The sequence below is a fragment of the Panthera uncia genome (genome assembly GCF_023721935.1).
Source record: "Panthera uncia isolate 11264 chromosome A1 unlocalized genomic scaffold, Puncia_PCG_1.0 HiC_scaffold_17, whole genome shotgun sequence".
NCBI classification, from domain to species: Eukaryota; Metazoa; Chordata; class Mammalia; order Carnivora; family Felidae; genus Panthera; species Panthera uncia.
The window spans coordinates 48,342,031-48,363,408 of record NW_026057577.1 but is presented as its reverse complement, the minus strand read 5'-3'; the positions used below and the strand labels follow the sequence as shown (position 1 = coordinate 48,363,408).

General features: G+C 38.8%; 1 protein-coding gene across 1 annotated transcript in view; it reads right to left on the bottom strand.

The window, feature by feature from the left end:
- The window catches only part of NLN (neurolysin), a 102,059-nt gene that overhangs the window by 36,509 nt on the left and 44,172 nt on the right, over nucleotides 1-21,378 (bottom strand). The window contains exons 3-6 of the mRNA XM_049649538.1: nucleotides 20,068-20,216; nucleotides 5,953-6,060; nucleotides 2,564-2,666; nucleotides 1,770-1,930 (exon numbers count right to left, since the gene is read on the bottom strand). Of these exons, the coding sequence (XP_049505495.1) occupies nucleotides 1,770-1,930; nucleotides 2,564-2,666; nucleotides 5,953-6,060; nucleotides 20,068-20,216 (521 nt within the window). The remainder of the gene's footprint in view (nucleotides 1-1,769; nucleotides 1,931-2,563; nucleotides 2,667-5,952; nucleotides 6,061-20,067; nucleotides 20,217-21,378) is intronic.

Here is a 21,378-nt window from a genome sequence, read left to right as displayed (position 1 = left end):
TACTGCTATAAGAAAAATGAAAAATGTACGGGAATGGAAGGTAAGGACAAAGTGCAGGCTGGGAGGGTGACAATCCTTATACCCCATGGTAACATTTGTTAAAGCTATTTCATAGCATTACTTGGAAGGCAGGGCAATTACCTACAGAGTCTTAGCTCTAGGGGAACTGTTGGGGGAAAACTAACAATGTTGGTGCATGTTTGTTGTTATCTGTGGCTTTTAGAAAGACTACATAAGAGAGGTGAACTCAAGTTCTCAAGTGAGAAGCGATCAGTTTGCAAAGATGGAAGGAAAAGACTTCTACCAGCAGAGATTCTGTCTATGGCCCACAATCTGGGCCTTCAGACAGCTGGAAAAGCTGACTGTACTCCTAACATTGGGAGAAAAGACTCACTCAGAGTTACTGAATTGTAGAGATGCATTTGAGAATGTTGCCTTCCTCCTCAAGCCTACTGTTTCAGAAAGCCCCAAAACAGACTCCATTAAATTGAAAAAAAGCAGGACGGATAGGATATAGGAGCCAATATAAAAAGATCTGGTAGGTGTAAGAAATGTTGACCAAAACATTATTTGGGTGTAATCGTTTTAACATGGATCTGACTAGAAGCAAACAGACAATAAACCTACTAAGTTTTTGAGGGAATTGTATTACCAAAGGCATCATGAGCTTGGCCTACAAAAGCTTGAGGTTATTTGATCCCTAAAGCAATCCTCAGGTGTCAAACCAACATCAGCAGGAATCTTTATTAGTAGCTACCCAGGATATGGGCATGGAAGGTAACAGGCAAGAAAGAATTTCTGGCAGGTAAAACCAGGCGTCATGGAGTACAATTGCTAAAACAAACTCCTATTGGAAAAAAACCCCAAATAACTTTAATGACCTATCCAAGGAACTTCACCAGAGCTTTTTGAAAACTGGTATAGGCCTATGTTTCTCATGCTTTCCTTTCCAAACAGGAGCTTTTAGTGTGGTTATTCTGTTCCTATTCTATCAGTGGGTATGCATGGTGGGGATGAATGGACCAGACAACTTGTCCTCTCTTTCACAGGCTGCTAGATAATGAGAAGCTACAAGTGGGGAGGACTCCAGACATCCAGGGGCTTGAGCTCAAGGCAGTAACTGGTTAGAATCTGACATATGGTGAATAGGTTCTATATGTGGGGGAAAAAAGGAGTTATCTGCAGAGCCAGAGAGGCAGACTGTGGTGGAGCTGGCTAGTTGACTCTGAGAATGCATTTCTATTTCTTCCTTTTTTGGTAATAGAATTCCCTGAGCTGAGCCAAAGACTGCCAACTAAAGTCTATACTTCCCAGGTTCTCCTGCAGCTAGATAAGGCTACATGATGGAATCTTGAGTCAATGGGATGTGAATGGAGTTGACGTATGTCATTTCCAGGTCTTCTTAAAAGTGCTGTCTCTGTCCTTTATTTTCTTTCTTCCCAAGAAGCTGGGAAATGGTGACAGCTGGAATGGCCTTGGAAGTCACTTGTTGAAGACAGGTGCTCCACGAGCCCTTGACTAGCAACTTAGTGAAAGAATACAACTTTTAGTTTATTTAACCCATTCTATTTTTATTAGAATAGCATAGGATATGGCCACACTGAGGCTGCTAATGAGCAAGGGAAAAGCTAAAAGCTTTCAGGAATTAGGAGGCATAATACTCACACAAATAAGTGTACTGGTCTCTGAGCTAACTCTGACACTGGTAAACAAAGCAAACCTCTTTCTTAAAATCTTCCATAAAGACAAAAGACAAACATTTAGAGTACCTCTTTGCACCTTGTATTAAAAGCCATTTCCATCTTCCTTCTGGTTTCAGGAATGCAACATTTCTTCATGACGGGAAAATAGTGTGGATATTTTAAGGTAATTTTATACTTGTCATCATCTGTCTTTTCTAAACTGTCAATGAAATCATCAGGAAGAGCACCTGCAAAAAATCATTTTCTCATACATCAATTTCTTCCACTCATTATTGGTTGATTTAGCATTGGCATGGTGCCTTTAAGAATCTCTAGGAATTCTGTAGAGTAATTGAAGTTCAAGTAAAATAATGACAATCCTTATAATATCATTTGGATGTTACCGGATTGGGGGTGGTAGTTAGAAGACAGGTGGCTTAGGAGGTGGTAATTCAAAACATGAATAGGCTTCAGTGCACTGGTACAGATGGTGTTTTGATGGAGAACAGGCAAAATTAAGCCAAGAAAGATCCAGAACAGATTAAGAAGACACTAGGTTAAGTGACAATGTAGGGGACATTATAAGGCAAAAAAAATGTCAAGGCACTGAAGGCTGTTAAATACCAGTGTAATTTACCAAGAAATATTATGAAATCTCCTTTGAACTGTCTCTAAAAACAGTATACACTCTTATTAGCATAAAATCTATGCATGGTTTGGTTGTCTTTTCTGTAGAAAGCATGATGGGCTCTGTAGAAGGCACTGGTTCATTTTTTAAAAAATTCTTTCAACTCTGATTTGACAAATTATGAGGTAACATTATTTGCCTAAATTATATTATTTAATCCAGAAAAAAAAAACAAAACAACACAGGATTTTACCAAGTTCAGCCTTAGAAAATACAAGGAAGGTATCATCCTCATTGAGATTTTTGTTGAAGTCAATACATAGCTCACTCATTCTTTTCTTCATTGCTTTGATTTCCTGAACAGAGGATACAAATACAGAACATGAACAATAAAATGAAACTTTGATTTTTATTGTCATTGGTCAAGTAAGTTTCACTTTTATATGAAGACTGGCTTCTATACCCAACTATCAGGAAGTACTTTTTTTAAAGGCATACTTGAGGAGTGCTTGGGTGGTCAGTCGGTTGAGCGTCTGACTCTTGATTTCAGCTCAGGTTTTAATCTCAAGGTTTGTGAGTTTGAGCCCTACATCAGACTCCATGCTGACAGTGCAAAGTCTGCTTAGGATCCTCTCTCTCCCTCTCCCTCTGTCCCTCCCCTGCTTGTGTTCTCTCTCTCTCCAAAGTAAATAAATAAATATTAAAAAAATAAAATAAAGATATGCTTGATACAACAGTTCCCTTGCAGTCTTCTCTGCTATGTCCATGAGTATCTGTATGCAACATGTACAAAAAGGCAATTCCAGTGATGCAGTAGAAATTAGCTGTAAACTTGTAAGAGCTAAATAAATTTAGGAGGGATAGTCAAAGTGCACTCTGGCACATGGTATATACGCAAAATAAATAGTTGCTGGGTGAATGGATCAATCTAGTAGCCTATTAATAATTAACATATTTCTAATCTTTTCCAATTCAAAGTTTTAATGTAGAAATCAGTATTTGGTGCTGAAGTAAACCAAGAGATAAGAAGTGCAAATTAATTCTATAGTTGCTTTGGAAAAAAGGCTATATCTTAGTGTTACAGAGCTTTGTAAACTGAGGTGATTTATGGGACCTAACATATGTATAAAAACTATTAAGTGGGAAATCAAAGGAAGAAAAAAAAAAAGGAAACTACAAGAAAAAACATTAAACATTTTTATTAACCTGTCCCATCTTCTAAAAATGCTAGATAATGAAATTTACATAAACCATAATGGTTCTCAAAGCATGGGCCTGACCAGAAGCCTCAATATCACCTGGGAATTTATTAGAAATGCTATTCTTTTTTTTTTTTTTTTCTTGAGAGACAGAAGAGAGAGAGAGAGAGGGGCAGAGAAAGATGAAGAGAGAATCTTAAATGGGCTCCATGCCCAGTGTAGAGCACGAAGCAGGGCTCGATCGCACATCTATGAGATCATGACCTGAGCTGAAATCAAAAGTCGGATGCTCAACCAAGTGAGCCATCCAGGTGCCCCAGAAATGCATATTCTTGAGATTCACACCAAACCAATGAAAACACAAACTCTCAGACATGAAGCCCTGTACTCAGAGCTTTAAAAGCTTTCCAGGTAATTCTGTTGCACGCTAAATTTGAGTCGGCTGACTTAACACATACTGCGCAATATTGTTTTTGGACACTCTGGTTGTCACCCCAAACTCCCTTCCCCTCTCCCTCATTCTACAGTAGCCATGTAGATTGGGTGGGACCTGATCCTATCTGAAGTTCCAGGGGTGTGACTCTATACCAGTTAGGATATCAATTGGGATGGGACTGGTTCAGGTAAGCCAGGCCTGGCATTATCCTCACTAAAAGGGGATTTGGGATTTGGCATATGATCGAATCTGGGCCACCACTAAGACATGAGGGGAGGTTTGATGGAGACTTCTCTATGTCCTTCTGGATGGTGGAACTTCCCAGTTATACAAGCAAATAAATCTCCTGTTGTTTAAACTGTGTCAACAGGGTTTTGTGAGCTGTAAGTAAACACATTTTAACTAATACAGTGTTCATGCCCCAAATAGATTTGATGAGTGACCAGGAAGACAAAAGGTCAGATAAGTGAGATCAGTCACATTGCTCCTATAACGAGGTAAAGACACAAGGTGTTCAAAGGGCATCTGGGTGACAGAAAGGTACCCGTATGTCAGTGGTACCTTCAGTTGTATCTACTATGCTGAACATCACTTGGTTATTTCCTGTTCTACTGGAACAGGAGAATAGAAGAATGACCTGGAAACAAATCATGGGTTTGTTTTTCCTGTCCAAGAAGAATGAGTTAATTCTACAGCTGAGTTTACTAAACTGGAAGGTGTGATCAGCATTAGACAAGAGACAGTTTGAGAAGCACTTTTCAGTAGCTAATCTCTCTGGCTTTAAAAGGTATATGCAGTTGGCCCTTGAACAACAGGGATTTGAACTATCCGGGTCCACATATATACAGATTTTTTTCAGTAAATAAATTTCAGTCCTGTCAGTGTTTTTTCTTTTGCTTACAATTTTCTCAATAACATCTTCTTTTTTCTGGCCTTCTTTAAGAATACAGTATATAATACACAAAACATACAAAATACAAGTTAATTGACTACATTATGGATAAAGTTCCTGGTCAATAGGATACTTTAGTAGTTAAATTTCTGGGGAGTCAGAAGTTATATGTGTATTTCTGACTGTGCAGGGGGTCACCACCCTGACCCTCAGGCTGTTCAAGGGTTAACTGTATTAATCATAGGGTATTTCATTCTAAAATGCTTGTATTAAAACTCTCCATCATATAAACATAGGGGAAGGGAAGGAAAAATAAGATAAAAACAGAAAGGGAGGCAAACCATAAGAGACTTAATTATAGAGCACAAACTGAGGGTGGCTGAGGGGAAGTGGGTGGCAGGAGGGGCCAGATGGATGATGGGCCATTAAGGAGTGCACTTGTGATGAGCACTGGGTGTTATCTGGAAGTGATGAATCAGTGAATTCTATTCCTGAAACTAATACTACACTACATGTAACTAGAATTTAAATAAAATCTTGACAGAAAAAGAATAAAACTCTCCATCATAAAAATTTTATTACCAGAGTGTGCTATCTCTGTATGACCAAGGGAGTGAGGATGCAAATCAACTATTAAGATCTGGAACCAGCTTTAAGAAAATGTAAAATACAGTAGGGAAAATAAACCCAGCACACATGAAACAAAGGTAAAATATACAGGATTAAAAAAAATCATGAGCTGTTTGTCAGTCACCATGAGGTTTACAGGAGTTATAGACTTTTTTTCTTTCTTTTTTTTTTTTTTAGGGGTTGCAGAATTTAAAACCACTGACTACCAAATACATTGTAAACGGATTTAATATTATGTGTTATTTTCCATATTACAAATGTGTTACTTGTTTTTTTTTTGTTGTTGCTGCTGTTGTTGTTGTATTTTGTTTAATTATTCTTTTTCTTTCCAATAAGAAAAATAAACAGGGTGCCTGGCTGGCTCAGTTGGTAGAGCATGCCTCTTTTGATCTCAGGGTCATGAGTCCAAGCCCCACGATGGGTGTGGAGTCTACTTAAAATAAAACATTTTTAAAAATTAAAAAAAAAAAAAGAAACAAACTCACATTTTGTACTTGTTCTGGAAGATGGAGCCCATTCCTTTTTCCCATTTTAACTGACTTTTCCAAATATCTTCTGGCTTCAGGTTTTATCTTACCCAGATCACAGGTTTCCTGAAATGAAAGAGCATGACAGCCATTTCTGTACAACACTGCATGGGTATATTATCAACTATGAGACCAAAGCAAATTTATTCATCATCTCTGTTGGGCTATGAAACACATAGGTGATTACGAGGCAGGCTCTTTTGAAGACCTAATTTCTTTTATGCTTAAGTGAGCTTTGCTCATTTAAAAGAGATAAATTAAATAAATAAAAAGCTAACCAGAATTGCTTTGCCTTGCATTAGAAGCAAGAGCGTCTGTACTACTTGAACGTGTGATAATAGAAACATTTGCATAATCTCATTCTGAGCATTCCCTATGACCATGGTCTTTTTCATAAAACATATTCCTTATCGCGAATCATCTGGATTTAATTTTCTATCATTTGGCTAACCTGGCTCCACTTGAGAGGCAGGAATAGAAATAATGGGCAAATTCTACACAAATGGAGAGTGGGACTCTTTTGCCAACATACCAAACAAGGACAGCTGGATAAAACCCCAGCCAAAGACTTCCGGCACTTCAAAAATGCCTTACTGTCGTTTGGCAAGAGAGATCAAGAGACGACAGCAAGCAGCATATGAACAAGTGTCTGGGGAAAATGAGTCAACACTGCACAAAAAGGAAGAAAGCTGGACAGAACATTTGAACCCTTATGCAGCAACACAAACAACATCACTCAAAAGAATGGAGGGCCTTGGAGGAGAATGGAAAATTCCCCCAGCAATAGCAAGGTAATAAAAACACCAGATGTTTCTTCAAAACAGGTGGCATAATATGCATGGCACATCTGGATGGCTGGTCAGTTCATGGTCCTTCGGAGGAAATGGACTGTAGACAGAATCAGCAGGTGTAATGGACTCAGTTTGGGTGACAGCCAATGAGAGACTTCTGTCTCTAGAGCCTTAGAGATCTACCACTGGGTGCACTCTCTCTCCATGAAGACCTGGGCTGTCCACCCCTGAACTTTATATTTTCCCAACTAAGTGTATCTTTGAAAGAACAGTGCTCAGCTTTAGTGTCTGCATTTTAGACTGTTGGTGCAAGCCTTTGCTGCAATAATTCTGTAATGTTTTACATTTTGTTGCAGCAGGCAAATAGCTGTATTTTAACTGAGGGCACTACTTAATATAACAATCTGTATCTCACTTTGCCTGCCAATAAAAAATTTTATGTCCTGGTACTAAAAAGCACTTGATGTGCATATATTACTCATAGTTTCCTCTGCATTTATTCTCTGTGGAGGCAGAGAACAGTAAGTCTCCTTTTTCTATAATAATCTCCTTTCATAACCATGGAGAACTTCTGAGCATGCTGGCATGACTGGAGTTGGAACCCTCCCTAGTTGGTGTTGGCAAACACTGGGGTCCCCACAGCAGGTGCCTGCAATGGCAAGAAACCCAGAATGGCCAGGGGGACTTAAGTGGGCTGTGGGCTGGCTCCCTCAGGGACGGCTAGCAGTTCAAATCACAGAGTTCATGTGGATGTGATTAACCTGGATTTATCAAGGCCGGTTTTAACAGTACCAGAAAGTATGCCCTAAGGTGTGGGGCATGGCGATAGGAGTTTCTAGAAAGTACAATACTGGATGTTGTAAGGTTGGGGAGCATCTAGGCAGGAGCTATATGTAGCAGGGGCAGAAAAAAAACTGCAGTGAAAAGGGCCTGTCAAGAGTTGGGTTAAGTTGTGAAGGACCCAAATGAGCAGGCTGAGATTGGGAGCAGAGGGCTTTCCCATCAGGGAAGTGGGCCAAGGCAGAAGCCAGGCACACTGCTGCACAGCAGTGTACCACATACTTGGTTCCTGGGTTTACCTGGTCACACTGGCCCTGACCTGAGAACAGAGGCTCTTCACATATCTCAGCAGCTGACTCGAGCAGAACTCTCACTCTGTGCTAAGCTCCATCAGGAGGGGCTCCCCAACTAGGAGTGCCTGGACTTGCTGTATCTGGGAGCACCAGGGCTGCTACTTCAGACAGCCCAGAAGCGTACTCAGCACAGTAAACTCAAAACTCATGGTCTAGATTAGGTAAAAACTATTGACTCCCCCAAAAAGGTAAGACAAGCATAAACAGGTAGAAGGATGTTCTATGAAAAATCTGCCCTGAATTAGGTCTAATTAAAATATGACTAATCATCTGTACTGAAATAGTTGACTGGGCACAAAAATGACACTTAACAAAATTCTGACTCAATTGTAACCAGGCACCATCTGCCAGTCAGACTCTGAGGTCTCGGCAATCTCTGGAGGGCTCTAGTAGGAGTTAAGCACTTCTAAAATGTGCTTCTGAAGCACATTCCTGTCCCAGAGCTGATCATAAGAGTATTCTCCCTTACAATCTCCAGGCAAGGTCAGAATTACTGCCCAAGTACTTACTACACTGTTCTGCTGGCCTTGCACCATCCTTGCTGAACAAGAATTGAATCCACTTGAATCGAACAAGGTCTCAGGCCTCTTTGGGTGAAGTTTCTCCTCTTCATGGTTTGGGCAAGGCCTAAAGTGCTCTGAAGTAACTTTCAAATTTATATAATCTGACAGCAGAGGCACTTAATTCATTTAATCTCTGTGGTGACAAGATTAATTTCCCCCTAACCTCTTCCTGTAACAAAGAGCTTTTATATAGAAGCGTGAAAGCACCCATGCACACGTGCACACACACTTACACATATGCTTGTATATTCATTTTACAGACAAGAAAACTGAAGAGAAGTTCCTGAGATCATTCAGCTATTTATTAGTAAAAATGGATAGAAGTAAATTTCTCAAATTCTTAATTTGGTACTTTCCCCAATATACCATATACCACTGTATCACAAAATCTTAATTTATTATCATTCTTCAAAATTTCATTATAAATAAGTGAAAATTTTCTTAATATCCCCCAAATCCTCCCCACCTTCTATCCCATGACTTTGTCCTTTTCTTCACAAGACCTTCACATTTTCAGTTTCTAAAATATATAGAGGCACCTGGGTGGCTTAGTTCATTGAGCATCCTACTTTTGATTTTGGCTCAGGTTATGATCTTATGGTTCATGAGATCAAGCCCCTCATTGGACTCTGTGTTGACAGCATGGAGAATGCTTCGGATTCTCTTTGTCTCTCCCTCTCTCTTTCTTTCAAAATAAATAAACTTAAAAAATGTGTAAATAAATTTTTTTTTCAGTGGGACATTCTATATTGTGTACACAAAGTAGGAATTATAACCGTGTTAAAAGAATCCTGAAAACAGGGGTGGCTGGGTGGCTCAGTCAGTTCAGCATCTGACTCTTGGTTTTGGCTCAAGTCATGTTCCCATGATCCTGTGGGTTCTAACCCCACGTTGGGCTCTGTGCTCACACTGCGGAGCCTGTTTGGGATTCTCTCTCACCCTCTCTCTCTGCCCCACCCCCACTTGTGCTGTCTCTGTCTCTCTCAAAATAAAAAAAAATTACAAAAAAAAAAAAAAAAAAAAAGAATCCCAGGGCGCCTGGGTGGCCCAGTGGGTGGACCATCTGACTTCAGCTCAGGTCCTGATTTCCCTGTTCCTGAGTTCAAGCCCCTGTGCTGCCTCTGTGCTGACAGCTCAGAGCCTGGAGCCTGTTTCAGATTCTGTGTCTCCCTCTCTCTCTGCTCCTCCCCTACTTGTGCTCTGTCTCTCTCTCCATCTCTAAAATAAATAAACATTAAAAAAAAAGAATCCTGAAAATTAAGATAGTATATTCTTTTGAATATCATTTAGAAAAACTGATATGCTAAAGCAATAGAAGATAACAGAATACAGATTCTATTGCAAAAGCTAAGACAGAGGCATAACTTACTTAAATATGTTATATATGAAGTTTTGTTCTCCTTTTTCCTGTTCATTTATTTAAACATAACTTATTGTCAAATTGGTTTCCATACAACACCCAGTGCTCATCCCAACAGGTGCCCTCCTCAATGCCCATCACTCACTTTCCCCTCTCCCCCACCCCCCATCAACTCCCAGTTTGTTCTCCGTATCCAGTGTCTCTTATGGTTTGCCTCCCTCCCTCTCTGTAACTTTTTTCCCCCTTCCCCTCCCCCATAGTCTTCTGTTAAGTTTTTTTTTTAAATATGAAATTTATTGTCAAATTGGTTTCCATACAACACCCAGTGCTCATCCCAAAAGGTGCCCTCCTCAATACCCATCACCCACCCCCCATCAACCCTCAGTTTGTTCTCAGTTTTTAAGAGTCTCTTATGCTTTGGCTCTCTCCCACTCTAACCTCTTTTTTTTTTTTTTTTTTTTCCTTCCCCTCTCCCATGGGTTCCTGTTAAGTTTCTCAGGATCCACATAAGAGTGAAACCATATGGTATCTGTCTTTCTCTGTATGGCTTATTTCACTTAGCATAACACTCTCCAGTTCCATCCACGTTGCTACAAAGGGCCATATTTCATTCTTTCTCATTGCCAGGTAGTACTCCATTGTGTATATAAACCACAATTTCTTTATCCATTCATCAGCTGATGGACATTTAGATTCTTTCCATGATTTGGCTATTGTTGAGAGTGCTGCTATAAACATTGGGGTACAAGTGCCCCTATGCATCAGCACTCCTGTATCCCTTGGGTAAATTCCTAGCAATGCTATTGCTGGGTCATAGGGTAGGTGTATTTTTAATTTTTTGAGGAACCTCCACACTGTTTTCTAGAGCGGCTGCACCAGTTTGCATTCCCACCAACAGTGCAAGAGGGTTCCTGTTTCTCCACATCCTTGCCAGCATCTATAGTCTCCTGATTTGTTCATTTTAGCCACTCTGGCATGAGGTGGTATCCTCGCCAGCATCTATAGTCTCCTGATTTGTTCATTTTAGCCACTCTGGCATGAGGTGGTATCTGAGTGTGGTTTTGATTTGTATTTCCCTGATGAGGAGCGACGTTGAGCATCTTTTCATGTGCCTGTTGGTCATCTGGATGTCTTCTTATTTTTGTTTTTTTTTAATTTTTTTTTAACGTTTATTTATTTTTGAAGACAGAGAGAGACAGAGCATGAACAGGGGAGGGTCAGAGAGAGGGAGACACAGAATCTGAAACAGGCTCCAGGCTCTGAGCTGTCAGCACAGACAGCCCCGACGCGGGGCTCGAACTCACGGACCACGAGATCATGACCTGAGCCGAAGTCAGCCGCTTAACCGACTGAGCCACCCAGGCGCCCCCTGGATGTCTTCTTTAGAGAAGTGTCTATTCATGTTTTCTGCCCATTTTTTCACTGGATTATTTGTTTTTCGGGTGTGGAGTTTGGTGAGCTCTTTATAGATTTTGGATACTAGCCCTTTGTCCGATATGTCATTTGCAAATATCTTTTCCCATTCCATCGGTTGCCTTTTAGTTTTGTTGATTGTTTCCCTTGCTGTGCAGAAGCTTTTTATCTTCATGAGGTCCCAATAGTTCATTTTTGCTTTTAATTCCCTTGCCCTTGGGGATGTGTCAAGTAAGAAATTGCTGCGGCTGAGGTCAGAGAGGCTTTTTCCTGCTTTCTCCTCTAGGGTTTTGATGGTTTCCTGTCTCACGTTCAGGTCCTTTATCCATTTTGAGTTTGTTTTTGTGAATGGTGTAAGAAAGTGGTCTAGTTTCAAAAGTCTGCTAGAACTGATACATGAATTCAGCAAAGTCGCAGGATACAAAATCAATGTACAGAAATCAGTTGCATTATTATACACTAATAATGAAGCAACAGAAAGACAAATAAAGAAACTGATCCCATTCACAATTGCACCAAGAAGCATAAAATACCTAGATAAACCTAACCAAAGATGTACAAGATCTGTATGCTGAAAACTATAGAAATCTTATGAAGGAAATTGAAGAAGATATAAAGAAATGGAAAAACATTCCGTGCTCATGGATTGGAAGAATAAATATGGTTAAAATGGCAATACTACCCAAAGCTATCCACACATTCAATGCAATCCCAATCAAAATTGCACCATCATTCTTCTCGAAGCTAGAATAATCAATCCTAAAATTCGTATGGAACCACAAAAGGCCCCGAATAGCCAAAGTAATTTTGAAGAAGAAGACCAAAGCAGGAGGCATCACAATCCCAGACTTTAGCTTCTACTACAAAGCTGTCATCATCAAGACAGCATGGTATTGGCACAAAAACAGACACATAGACCCATGGAATAGAATAGAAACCCCAGAACTAGACCCACAAAAGTATGGCCAACTAATCTTTGACAAAGCAGGAAAGAATATCCAATGGAAAAAAGACAGTCTCTTTAACAAATGGTGCTGGGAGAACTGGACAGCAACATGCAGAAGAATGAAACGAGACCACTTTCTGTTAAGTTTCTCAAGATCCACATATGAGTGAAAACATATGATATCTGTCTTTCTCTGCCTGGCTTATTTCACTTAGCATAGTACCTTCCAGTTCCATCCATGTTGCTGGAAATAGCCAAAATTCATTCTTTTCATTGCCAAGTAGTATTCCCTTATATATATAAACCACATCTCCTTTATCCACTCGTCAGGTGATGGACATTTAGGCTCTTTCCATAATTTGGCTATTGTTAAAAGTGCTGCTATAAACATTGGGGTACATGTGCCCCTACGCATCAGCATTCCTGTATCCTTTGGGTAGATTCCTAGCAGTGCTATTGCTGGGTCATAGGGTAGTTCTATTTTTAATTTTTTGAGGAACTTCCATACTGTTTTCCAGAGCAGCTGCACCACTTTGCATTTCCACCAACAGTGCAAGAGGGTTCCCGTTTCTCTACATCCTTGCCAGCATCTATAGTCTCCTGATTTGTTCACTTTAGTCACTCTGAATGGTGTGAGGTGGTATCTCAGTGTGGTTTTGATTTGTCTTTCCCTGATGAGGAGTGATGTTGAGCATCTTTTCATGTGTCTGTTGGCCATTTGGAACTTTTATTTATTTTTTTAAACATTTATTCATTTTTGAGAGACAGAGAAAGATAGAACGTGAGTGGGGGAAGGGCAGAGAGAGAGGGAGACAGTATCTAAAGCAGGTTCCAGGCTCTGAGCTGTCAGCACAGAGCCTGATGCGGGGCTCGAACTCGCAAACCGAGAGATCATGACCTGAGCCAAAGCTGGACGCTTAACCTACTAAGCCACCCAGGTACCCCTTCTGTCCTTTTAAATGTTGTTTTCTGTTAGGTTTCTATCTGACTATGGTGAAGCAGGCATTCTTAGGCAGCTGCCTATGTTCCCAGACAGGAGGGCCACACAAAGGCCTGCTTGCTTACTACTAATTCAACTTACCACCACAGGAGCCCCTGCTTTGGTATGAGTCACAGCACAGTGAGGACACTGGGAGTGGGAAGTGTCATCCTGAACCAAGACACATTTAACTGGGGCCAGTTTAGCTTGATTCGGCATACATTCACCGAGCTCTCACTTACACTAGGTACCAGGGAAAGAAAGATGAATATCCTGCAAGTGCTTTAAGTAATATGAAAGAAAAAAGATACATTAGCAGACAATGTCAGGATCACGTAGTGAGTGAAGACAGAGTTAAGCACTCAGGAAGCACAAGAGTGGTGTCTGGCTAATGGAGAAACTAAGGCAAGGTAGTTGATGCTTTGTTTCTAGGCTTTTAAAGCCTCACAAAGCTACAAGTTTCAGTAGTTCTGATTATGACCAATAACTAGACTTACGTATTTCATAATCAAGAAGGGATGGTGTAGGTTAAGACACTTATCATTACCATGCTGAATTTTGGACTTAGTTTTTTCCTTCCCTGCCACTCTCCCTTTTTTCTTCTCTTTTCTTTGTTTTTCTTTTCTTTTTTCTTTCCTTTTCCTCTTTTCTTCCATTCCTTCCTTTCTTTTTTTTTTTTGCCATGGTTTTAAGGCATGTTTCCTGTATTTTAATTTGGCATGAGGCTTCCATGGCTGGTGGAATACAAAAATGTATAATGCTTCAAAGCATTATTTTACACTTTAAAATTAAAACTTTTCACTAGGTGGCTAAGATTAATCAGCCTGACAAAAGCCCAGGGCTCTAAAACATTAGTATAAACAATATTAAAATAGATAACTGTATTTCTCAATTCAGCTTGCATAAATGAGACTCTTATTTCACTAAAGAGTCCCTCTTCTGTGCTTATTACTCAGTAGTCCACTGGAATAAAATGTTATATGCCTGGACTGTTTCAACATAGAGACAGTGCACATTTTTCTCACCAATATGGCTTGAAAGAGGGTGTATGAAACCTTTGCTGGCTTTAGCCAACAACTAAGAAACCTTTGTCAGGATGGGGAAACACCAAGATCTGTGGCCTTGACTGCTGGCTTTTGATACCTGGACATTTTTAACTGAAAGGAATAAGGAAATGTTTGTTATAATTTCTTATTCCTTTTTTTTTTCCTGGTAGAATTAAGGATAAATTTAACATGTTAAATTTGCATGTAATAATTTTTATATAACAAACGGGTAAAATTACATATACACGTTATAAAGACAAATGAAATCTACCCTTTAACTTATGAAAAAGAATATTAACAACACTGCTATACTTTCCTATGCAACAGGTAACCATTCTCTTGAATTTTATGTTAAACATTTTTTTTTTTTCAATTTTACCAGTATGTATACATTTGGTTTGCTTCTTTTTGAGCTTGGTAAAATGATATTGAGTTGTAGGTAGTGTCCTGGGACTTTTTTCTTTCACTGTTACTCATATTCAGCCATGCTGTTGCATGTTGCTGTAGTTTATTTACTTTACTGCTATAAAATATTCCAATGTAAATACACTAAAATTCACTGATCCACTTTCCTGCTAATGGAAATCTAAGTTGTTTCAGTGTTTTGCTATTATAGATAATGTTGTTATGCACAAGTGTCCAATTTCACCTGTGTACAAATGCAAAAGTATTTCTAGATAAATGGGGAGGTAGGAGACAGTGAGGATATGCTGAGTTATGGAGAATGTGAGATCCTACTTCATAATATTAAGTTTTTCTCCAAATTAGTTATTACTCTAATTTTTTAATTAATTTACACCTTTACCAGTAGTGAACAAACATTCCCATTGATTCACATTCACAGATTGTTGGCATTGTTAGACTTCTTAGATTTTGCAAATCCAGTGAATGAAATGGTATCCTATTGGGATCTTCATCTGCATTTCCACGATTACTGACGAGGTTGAACATCTTTTCATGTTTAATTGACATTTATGTTTCTTTTGAAATATCTTTTCAAGTCCTTTGCCCATTTTTCTTTTGGGATTTGTTGTTGTTGTTTTAGCTCTTTATATATCCTAGGTACTAATGCTTTGCTAGTTTCCTGTTTTATAAATTTCTTAATTTAGTATTTGGGTATTTCAGTATTTTTTAGTTTTAGTGTCTTTTCACATTATTAATAGAAGTTCTTTATTTTTTCTAAGCCTCAAAGTTATAAATGGGCATTTGTTTTTATTTTATTTTTTATTACTTTTTTTAATGTTTATTTATTTTTGAGAGAGAGACAGAGCGTGAGCAGGGAAGGGGCAGAGAGAGAAGGGAGACACAGAATCTGAAGCAGGCTCCAGGCTCCAAGCCATCAGCACAGAGCATGACGTGGGGCTTGAACTCACAGACCACAAGATCATGATCTTAGCCGAAGCCAGAGGCTTAACCAACCTAGCCACCTAGGCTCCCGTATTTTTTTTTTTTTTTAAGTTTACTTATTTTTGAGAGAGAGAGAGAGTGTGTGTGTGAGCAGGGGAGGGGCAGAGAGAGAGGGAGACTTAGAATCCGAATGAATAGAATGCTTTACTGACTGAGCCATCCAGGAACTCCAGAAGTTCTTTATTTTAATGAAATCATGTTTATCCGTCTTATGCTTTAGTTAGGACTTTGGGGTCTTGTTTCACAAATACTTCTCTGCTCAGGTATCATAAAGACATATTCCTATATAATTTTCGAAAAGCTGTTTCTCAGTTTGCTTGTGAGGAGAAGAACCAATTTTTTCTTTCCCACATTTGAAAACCCCTGTCCTAACACCAATTACTAAAGGCCTAGCTTTCAGATTGGTCACCAACTGTTTCTAGCTTTAGTTTATGAACAATGACTAAATATTTACCTCTGTGGCTCTTGAGAAGTTACCATTTCTGAACTTCAGTATCTCCATTTATAAAAAAGGGATGCCTCACAAGCTTGGTAGGAAAGTTAAATTAGATAACTATACTGCTGTGTAAATGTAAAGTACTAATCACACATAAGAAGGAGGCAGGAAGACTATGGTACACTGGTTAGTCTCAGGCTCTATTATAATTTCATCCATCCAGAGTCAACACATGACTTATTTTGGAGGTTTTGAAACATGGCTGCAAATAAGTTGATACTCCTTAGACTGAGATGTTGTGCCCCCTGAATTTGGGCAGGTCACAGTGACTGGTCAATCAGTACAGTATGGCAGAAGTGATGCTAGGTGACTTCTGAGGTCACAAAATGTAACGGCGGCTTCTGTGGAGTTTGTGGAAACACCATTCTTGGAGTCCTGAGTCTCCATGAAACAAGTCCTACTACCCTGATGCTGCCATGCCATGAGGAGGCCCAAATTAGACCACAGGAAGAGACAACATGTAGGTGCCCAGACATGACAGCAAGAGAGAGATGTCTGGTTAGCCTCCACATGCTTCAGCTCCAGCCACCACTTCCTTTTTCCATGTAAGACCCCAAGCCAGAGCTACCCAACTGATTGATTCCTTTCTGAATTCCTGATCCACAGAAACCATGACAGAAAAAAAAATGATTGCTGCTATTTTTAGGCAGTAAGTTTTGAAGTAATAGATTATACATCAATAGATAACTGGAAGGCTTACTGAACGCAGATTTTGCACAAAGACCTGAGAAAAGTAATTTCATATATTTTTTAAAGATTTTATTTTTTAAGTAATCTCTACACCCAATGTGGGGCTTGAACTCAGAACCCTGAGATCAAGAGTTGCATGCTCCACTGACTGAGCCAGCCAGGTGCCCCTAATTTCTTATTTCTATTTATTAATCCTACGTGAAGAACAACACAAGAGCTAAAATAACATTTTATATCAAACTAAAAATATATTTGATTATTGTCTACATTGGTGGTATCTTGAAATCTCAGTATTACAGTACCCTCATTTTAGTAGGTTATGCCTGAAATTGCTGATTTCATATACTTTTAAGAACCTATTATCCAACTTAATGAAGGCTTTATGTGTAACATCATGGTTGCCCTATTTTACTTACAACATTACACTGAAAAGTAAATAGATATATCTACCTTTGTCTTTTAGGTATGAATGGGATGAAATTTACCATTTGTTAAAGTGTCCAGTACTAGCAGAAAACTCATATTGATACTTTTAGATTTTAAAAAAATACTACCTATATACCGAGTAATATATAGAATTGTCAAATGGCTATATTGTATACCTGAAAGCAATTTAACACTATATATTAACTATATTAGAATTAAAATAAAATAGAGGCACCTGGTGGCTCAGTTCGTTGAGCGTCCACCTTGATTTCGGCTCAGGTCGTGATTGATCCCAGGGTGGTGGGATTCAGTCCTACGTCAAGCTCCATGCTGAGCATTGAGCCTGCTTGGGATTCTCTCTCTCTCTCTGTCATCTCCCTCTACCCTTTTCCTATAGTCATCCTGTCTCTATCAAAAAAATAAAATACAATAAAAAAAAATACTGCCTAAATAAACACAACTATTTGTCAATGAAGGTACTTAAAGGTAACTAAATTCACCAGATAAGCTCCACTGCATAAAAAAAAATTGTTATTTGTTTATTATTCTGATCTAGCCTTAACAGATACAGTAAAAGCTCCTACCAATGGTCACATAACGAATGACATGTATGGGAATAATTACTCTCTTGGAAAAAAGGAAAAATTATGGAAATGACTCTGAAACCACTGTAAATTATTACAATAAAACCAGCCCAAACAAATGAACTAATATGATGAATGCACTGGTGTCTATCTGGTATAGTATTTTAGTATACTATCCCGGCAGCAGTTTGTTTCCAAATTTACTGGGATCAGATTCCAATAAAAGTGTTAACAAAGAAATCTAAAGTGACACACCTTCCATATCTTGAGAACATTCATAAATATCAGAGAAAAACATTAAACATGATATATAACATTAAGATTGCAATACCTTCTTGAGGCTAGAAAATTCCAAATGAAAACTTAGAAGTCAGAATGAAAACAGAGTTAACAAAAGAAAATGAGATATTCTGGAAAAAGTTTTAAAAGACATACCTAATATAGACCTAGAAAGGAATTAGATTGGAGGGGGGGATGAAATAAAATAAAGGAGACTGTAAGGGCCATGATTTGAATCACACAGAGTAATAACTGAGGTCAAAAAAAGAGAACAATGTAACTAATAAAGAATAATCATGAAGTTATTAAAGTTTATGTTATTTTTATAGTGCTAAGGGTGAACAGTTATGGGGGCACTTGGGTGGCTCAGCTGGTTAAGCATCTGACTCTTGATTTTAGTTCAGGTCATGATCTCATGGTTAGTGAGTTTGACCCCATATTGGGGTCTGCACTCACAGTGAGGAGCCTGATTGGGATTCTCTCTCTCCCTCTCTCTGCCCCTGTCCTGCTCTCTCTTTCAAAATTAATAAACTTAAAAAAAAAAAAGATGAACAGTTATGAACAATATAGATGAATATAAATTACAGGGTAAAAAGTGCCTATCTGACATGAGAGAATAGACAGCACATATATCTTAAATGTCTAAAGTCTTGATTACATATTCTTTAGTAAGTTAAAACGTGAAATAAAACTGCTTTCTTATTTCAACTCTTATCATAATTTGCTAAAAGGAACAAAATGTTTGAGATTTAAAAAAATTTTTTTTTAATGTTTATTGTTTTTGAGAGAGAGACAGAGAGCAAGCAGGGAAGGGGCAGAGAGAGAAGGAGACACAGAATCGGAAGCAGGCTCCAGGCTCTGAGCTGTCAGCACAGAGCCTGATGTGGAACTCGAACTCACAGACCGTGAGATCATGACCTGAGCTGTAGTCGGCCACCCAACGGACTGAGCCACCCAGGTGCCCCCAAAATGTTTGAGATTTGAATAAAGAAACATGCAAAATTAAACAAAAATGTCTAGGATTATAAAGAATGGCTGTTTTCCAAACAAATTGCTGAGTGTCATGAAAATAAAAATTCAAAGCAAAGACATGATGAAAATGCTAGGAAGCAAATCAACATTGGTGATGAAAATATCAAAAGCACTCAAGGCAGACCTACCTAAAACATTCATTGTCTGTAATTTCTGTGAGTCTTGAAAAATGTAAGGATGACAGAGAGGAATGACTTTGGCATGCAGCATCAACAATGGCATATGTCATTAATATCATGGCCAAAACCACATGATATTTACAGATAAACAATTCAATTCCATTTAGTTGATCTGATCTAATATAAACCTTGCAACATTTAGAAAATTCAAAGAGTAACCATTATGTTCATGACAATTAACAATCCTTAGATTTATAGAGGTACACTTTTTCACACTTGGTCTTTAGTATTAAGTGAATGTAATTAGCAACTCAACATTAACCTACGTAGTATAACAATAAATACTATGCTGTACCCATTACTATAATAATTAGAAACAAAATCTAGAAATTTTCAAATACCTTTTTTTAAAGTTTATTTGTTTATTTTGAGAGAAAGAATACAAGCAGGGGAGGAACAGAGAGAAAGAGAGAAGGAGGGAGAGGGAGAGGGAGAGGGAGAGGGAGAGGGAGAGGGAGAGGGAGGGAGGGAGGGAGGGGGAGGGAGGGAGGGAAAGGGAGTGAGGGAGTGAGAGAGAGAGAGAGAGAATTCCAAGCAAGTTCCACACTGTCAGCGCAGAGCCTGATGCGGGGCTTGGACTCATGAACTTGAAATCATAAAATCATGACCTGAGATGAAATCAAAAGTCTGATGCTTAACCAACTGGGCCGTCCAAGCGCCCTCAAATACTTTTTATTGTTGGTCAAAGATTTTTACTTTTTTAGTACAGATTTTGTTTTTCTTTTAAAAGAGTTTATAACATCATTTACCTGTAAATGAACAATTCTCAGAAATATATCTTCTCTCATGCTCATCTCGATATCAAAACGAGAAAGTCTTTTGTCTGCTTCTGTACTTGCTGCCCGCACTTCTTTGTCAGAGGAGACATGCTGGGGAAAGTCTAACATGGTTCGTTCCACTGTCAATAGAGGACAAAATCATAAGGATTCATCCAATCAGCATTAAGAAAAATACGTCCTACCTAGATGAATGATTATCCTAATATAAGTTTTTCATTTTATACCTTCTGTAAAGTTTTGTAATGCTATCAGGAAACAGCATCTAATGCAGGACTTGGCTGTTGCAGTGGCATTATTAGGAACAATAAGGGTATAAACTGAGCACTTATCAAAGTATGTTTAGGGTGTAACTTATTAACTGGGAATGCTGAAAGATAAAGACATAGTTCTCATACTAACACATTTTATAATCTGGTGTGTGGGAGGAGGGAACAGTACATGAAAAGATAAAGAATACAGGATAGAGCAGCTTAGTTGCCAAAAGAATGGGATAGTAACTCGAACACAGCAATATTAGGACTGGAGCACTATGTAATACCTATGATGAAGGCTGGACCTTAGGGTGGGCAGGGCAAGAGGAAGACCTCAGGAGAGGACTGGAAAAGTAGAGACTACAAGCATGGGGACTGGCAGAGAGAGAGGATGTTTTAGAAAAAAGCAGACTTACTTACTTAGTTATTTACTTACTTATTTAAATATAATTTATTGTCAAATTGGTTTCCATACAACACTCAGTGCTCATCCCAACAAGTGCCCTCCTCCCTACACATCACTCACTTTCCCCTCTCCCCCACCCCCATCTACACTAGTTTGTTCTCAGTATCCAGTGTCTCTTATGGTTTGCCTCCCTCCCTCTCTGTAACTTTTTTTTTCCCCTTCCCCTCCTCCATAGTCTTCTGTTAAGTTTCTCAAGATCCACATATGAGTGAAAACATATGATATCTGTCTTTCTCTGCCTGGTTTATTTCACTTAGCATAATACCCTCCAGTTCCACCATGTTGCTGCAAATGGCCAGAATTCATTCTTTTCATTGCCAAGTAGTATTCCCTTATATATATAAACCACATCTTCTTTATCCACTCGTCAGGTGATGGACATTTAGGCTCTTTCAATAATTTGGCTATTGTTGAAAGTGCTGCTATAAACATTGGGGTACATGTGCCCCTATGCATCAGCATTCCTGTATCCTTTGGGTAGATTCCTAGCAGTGGTATTGCTGGGTCATAGGGTAGTTCTACTTTTAATTTTTTGAGGAACCTCCACAGTGTTTTCCAGAGAAA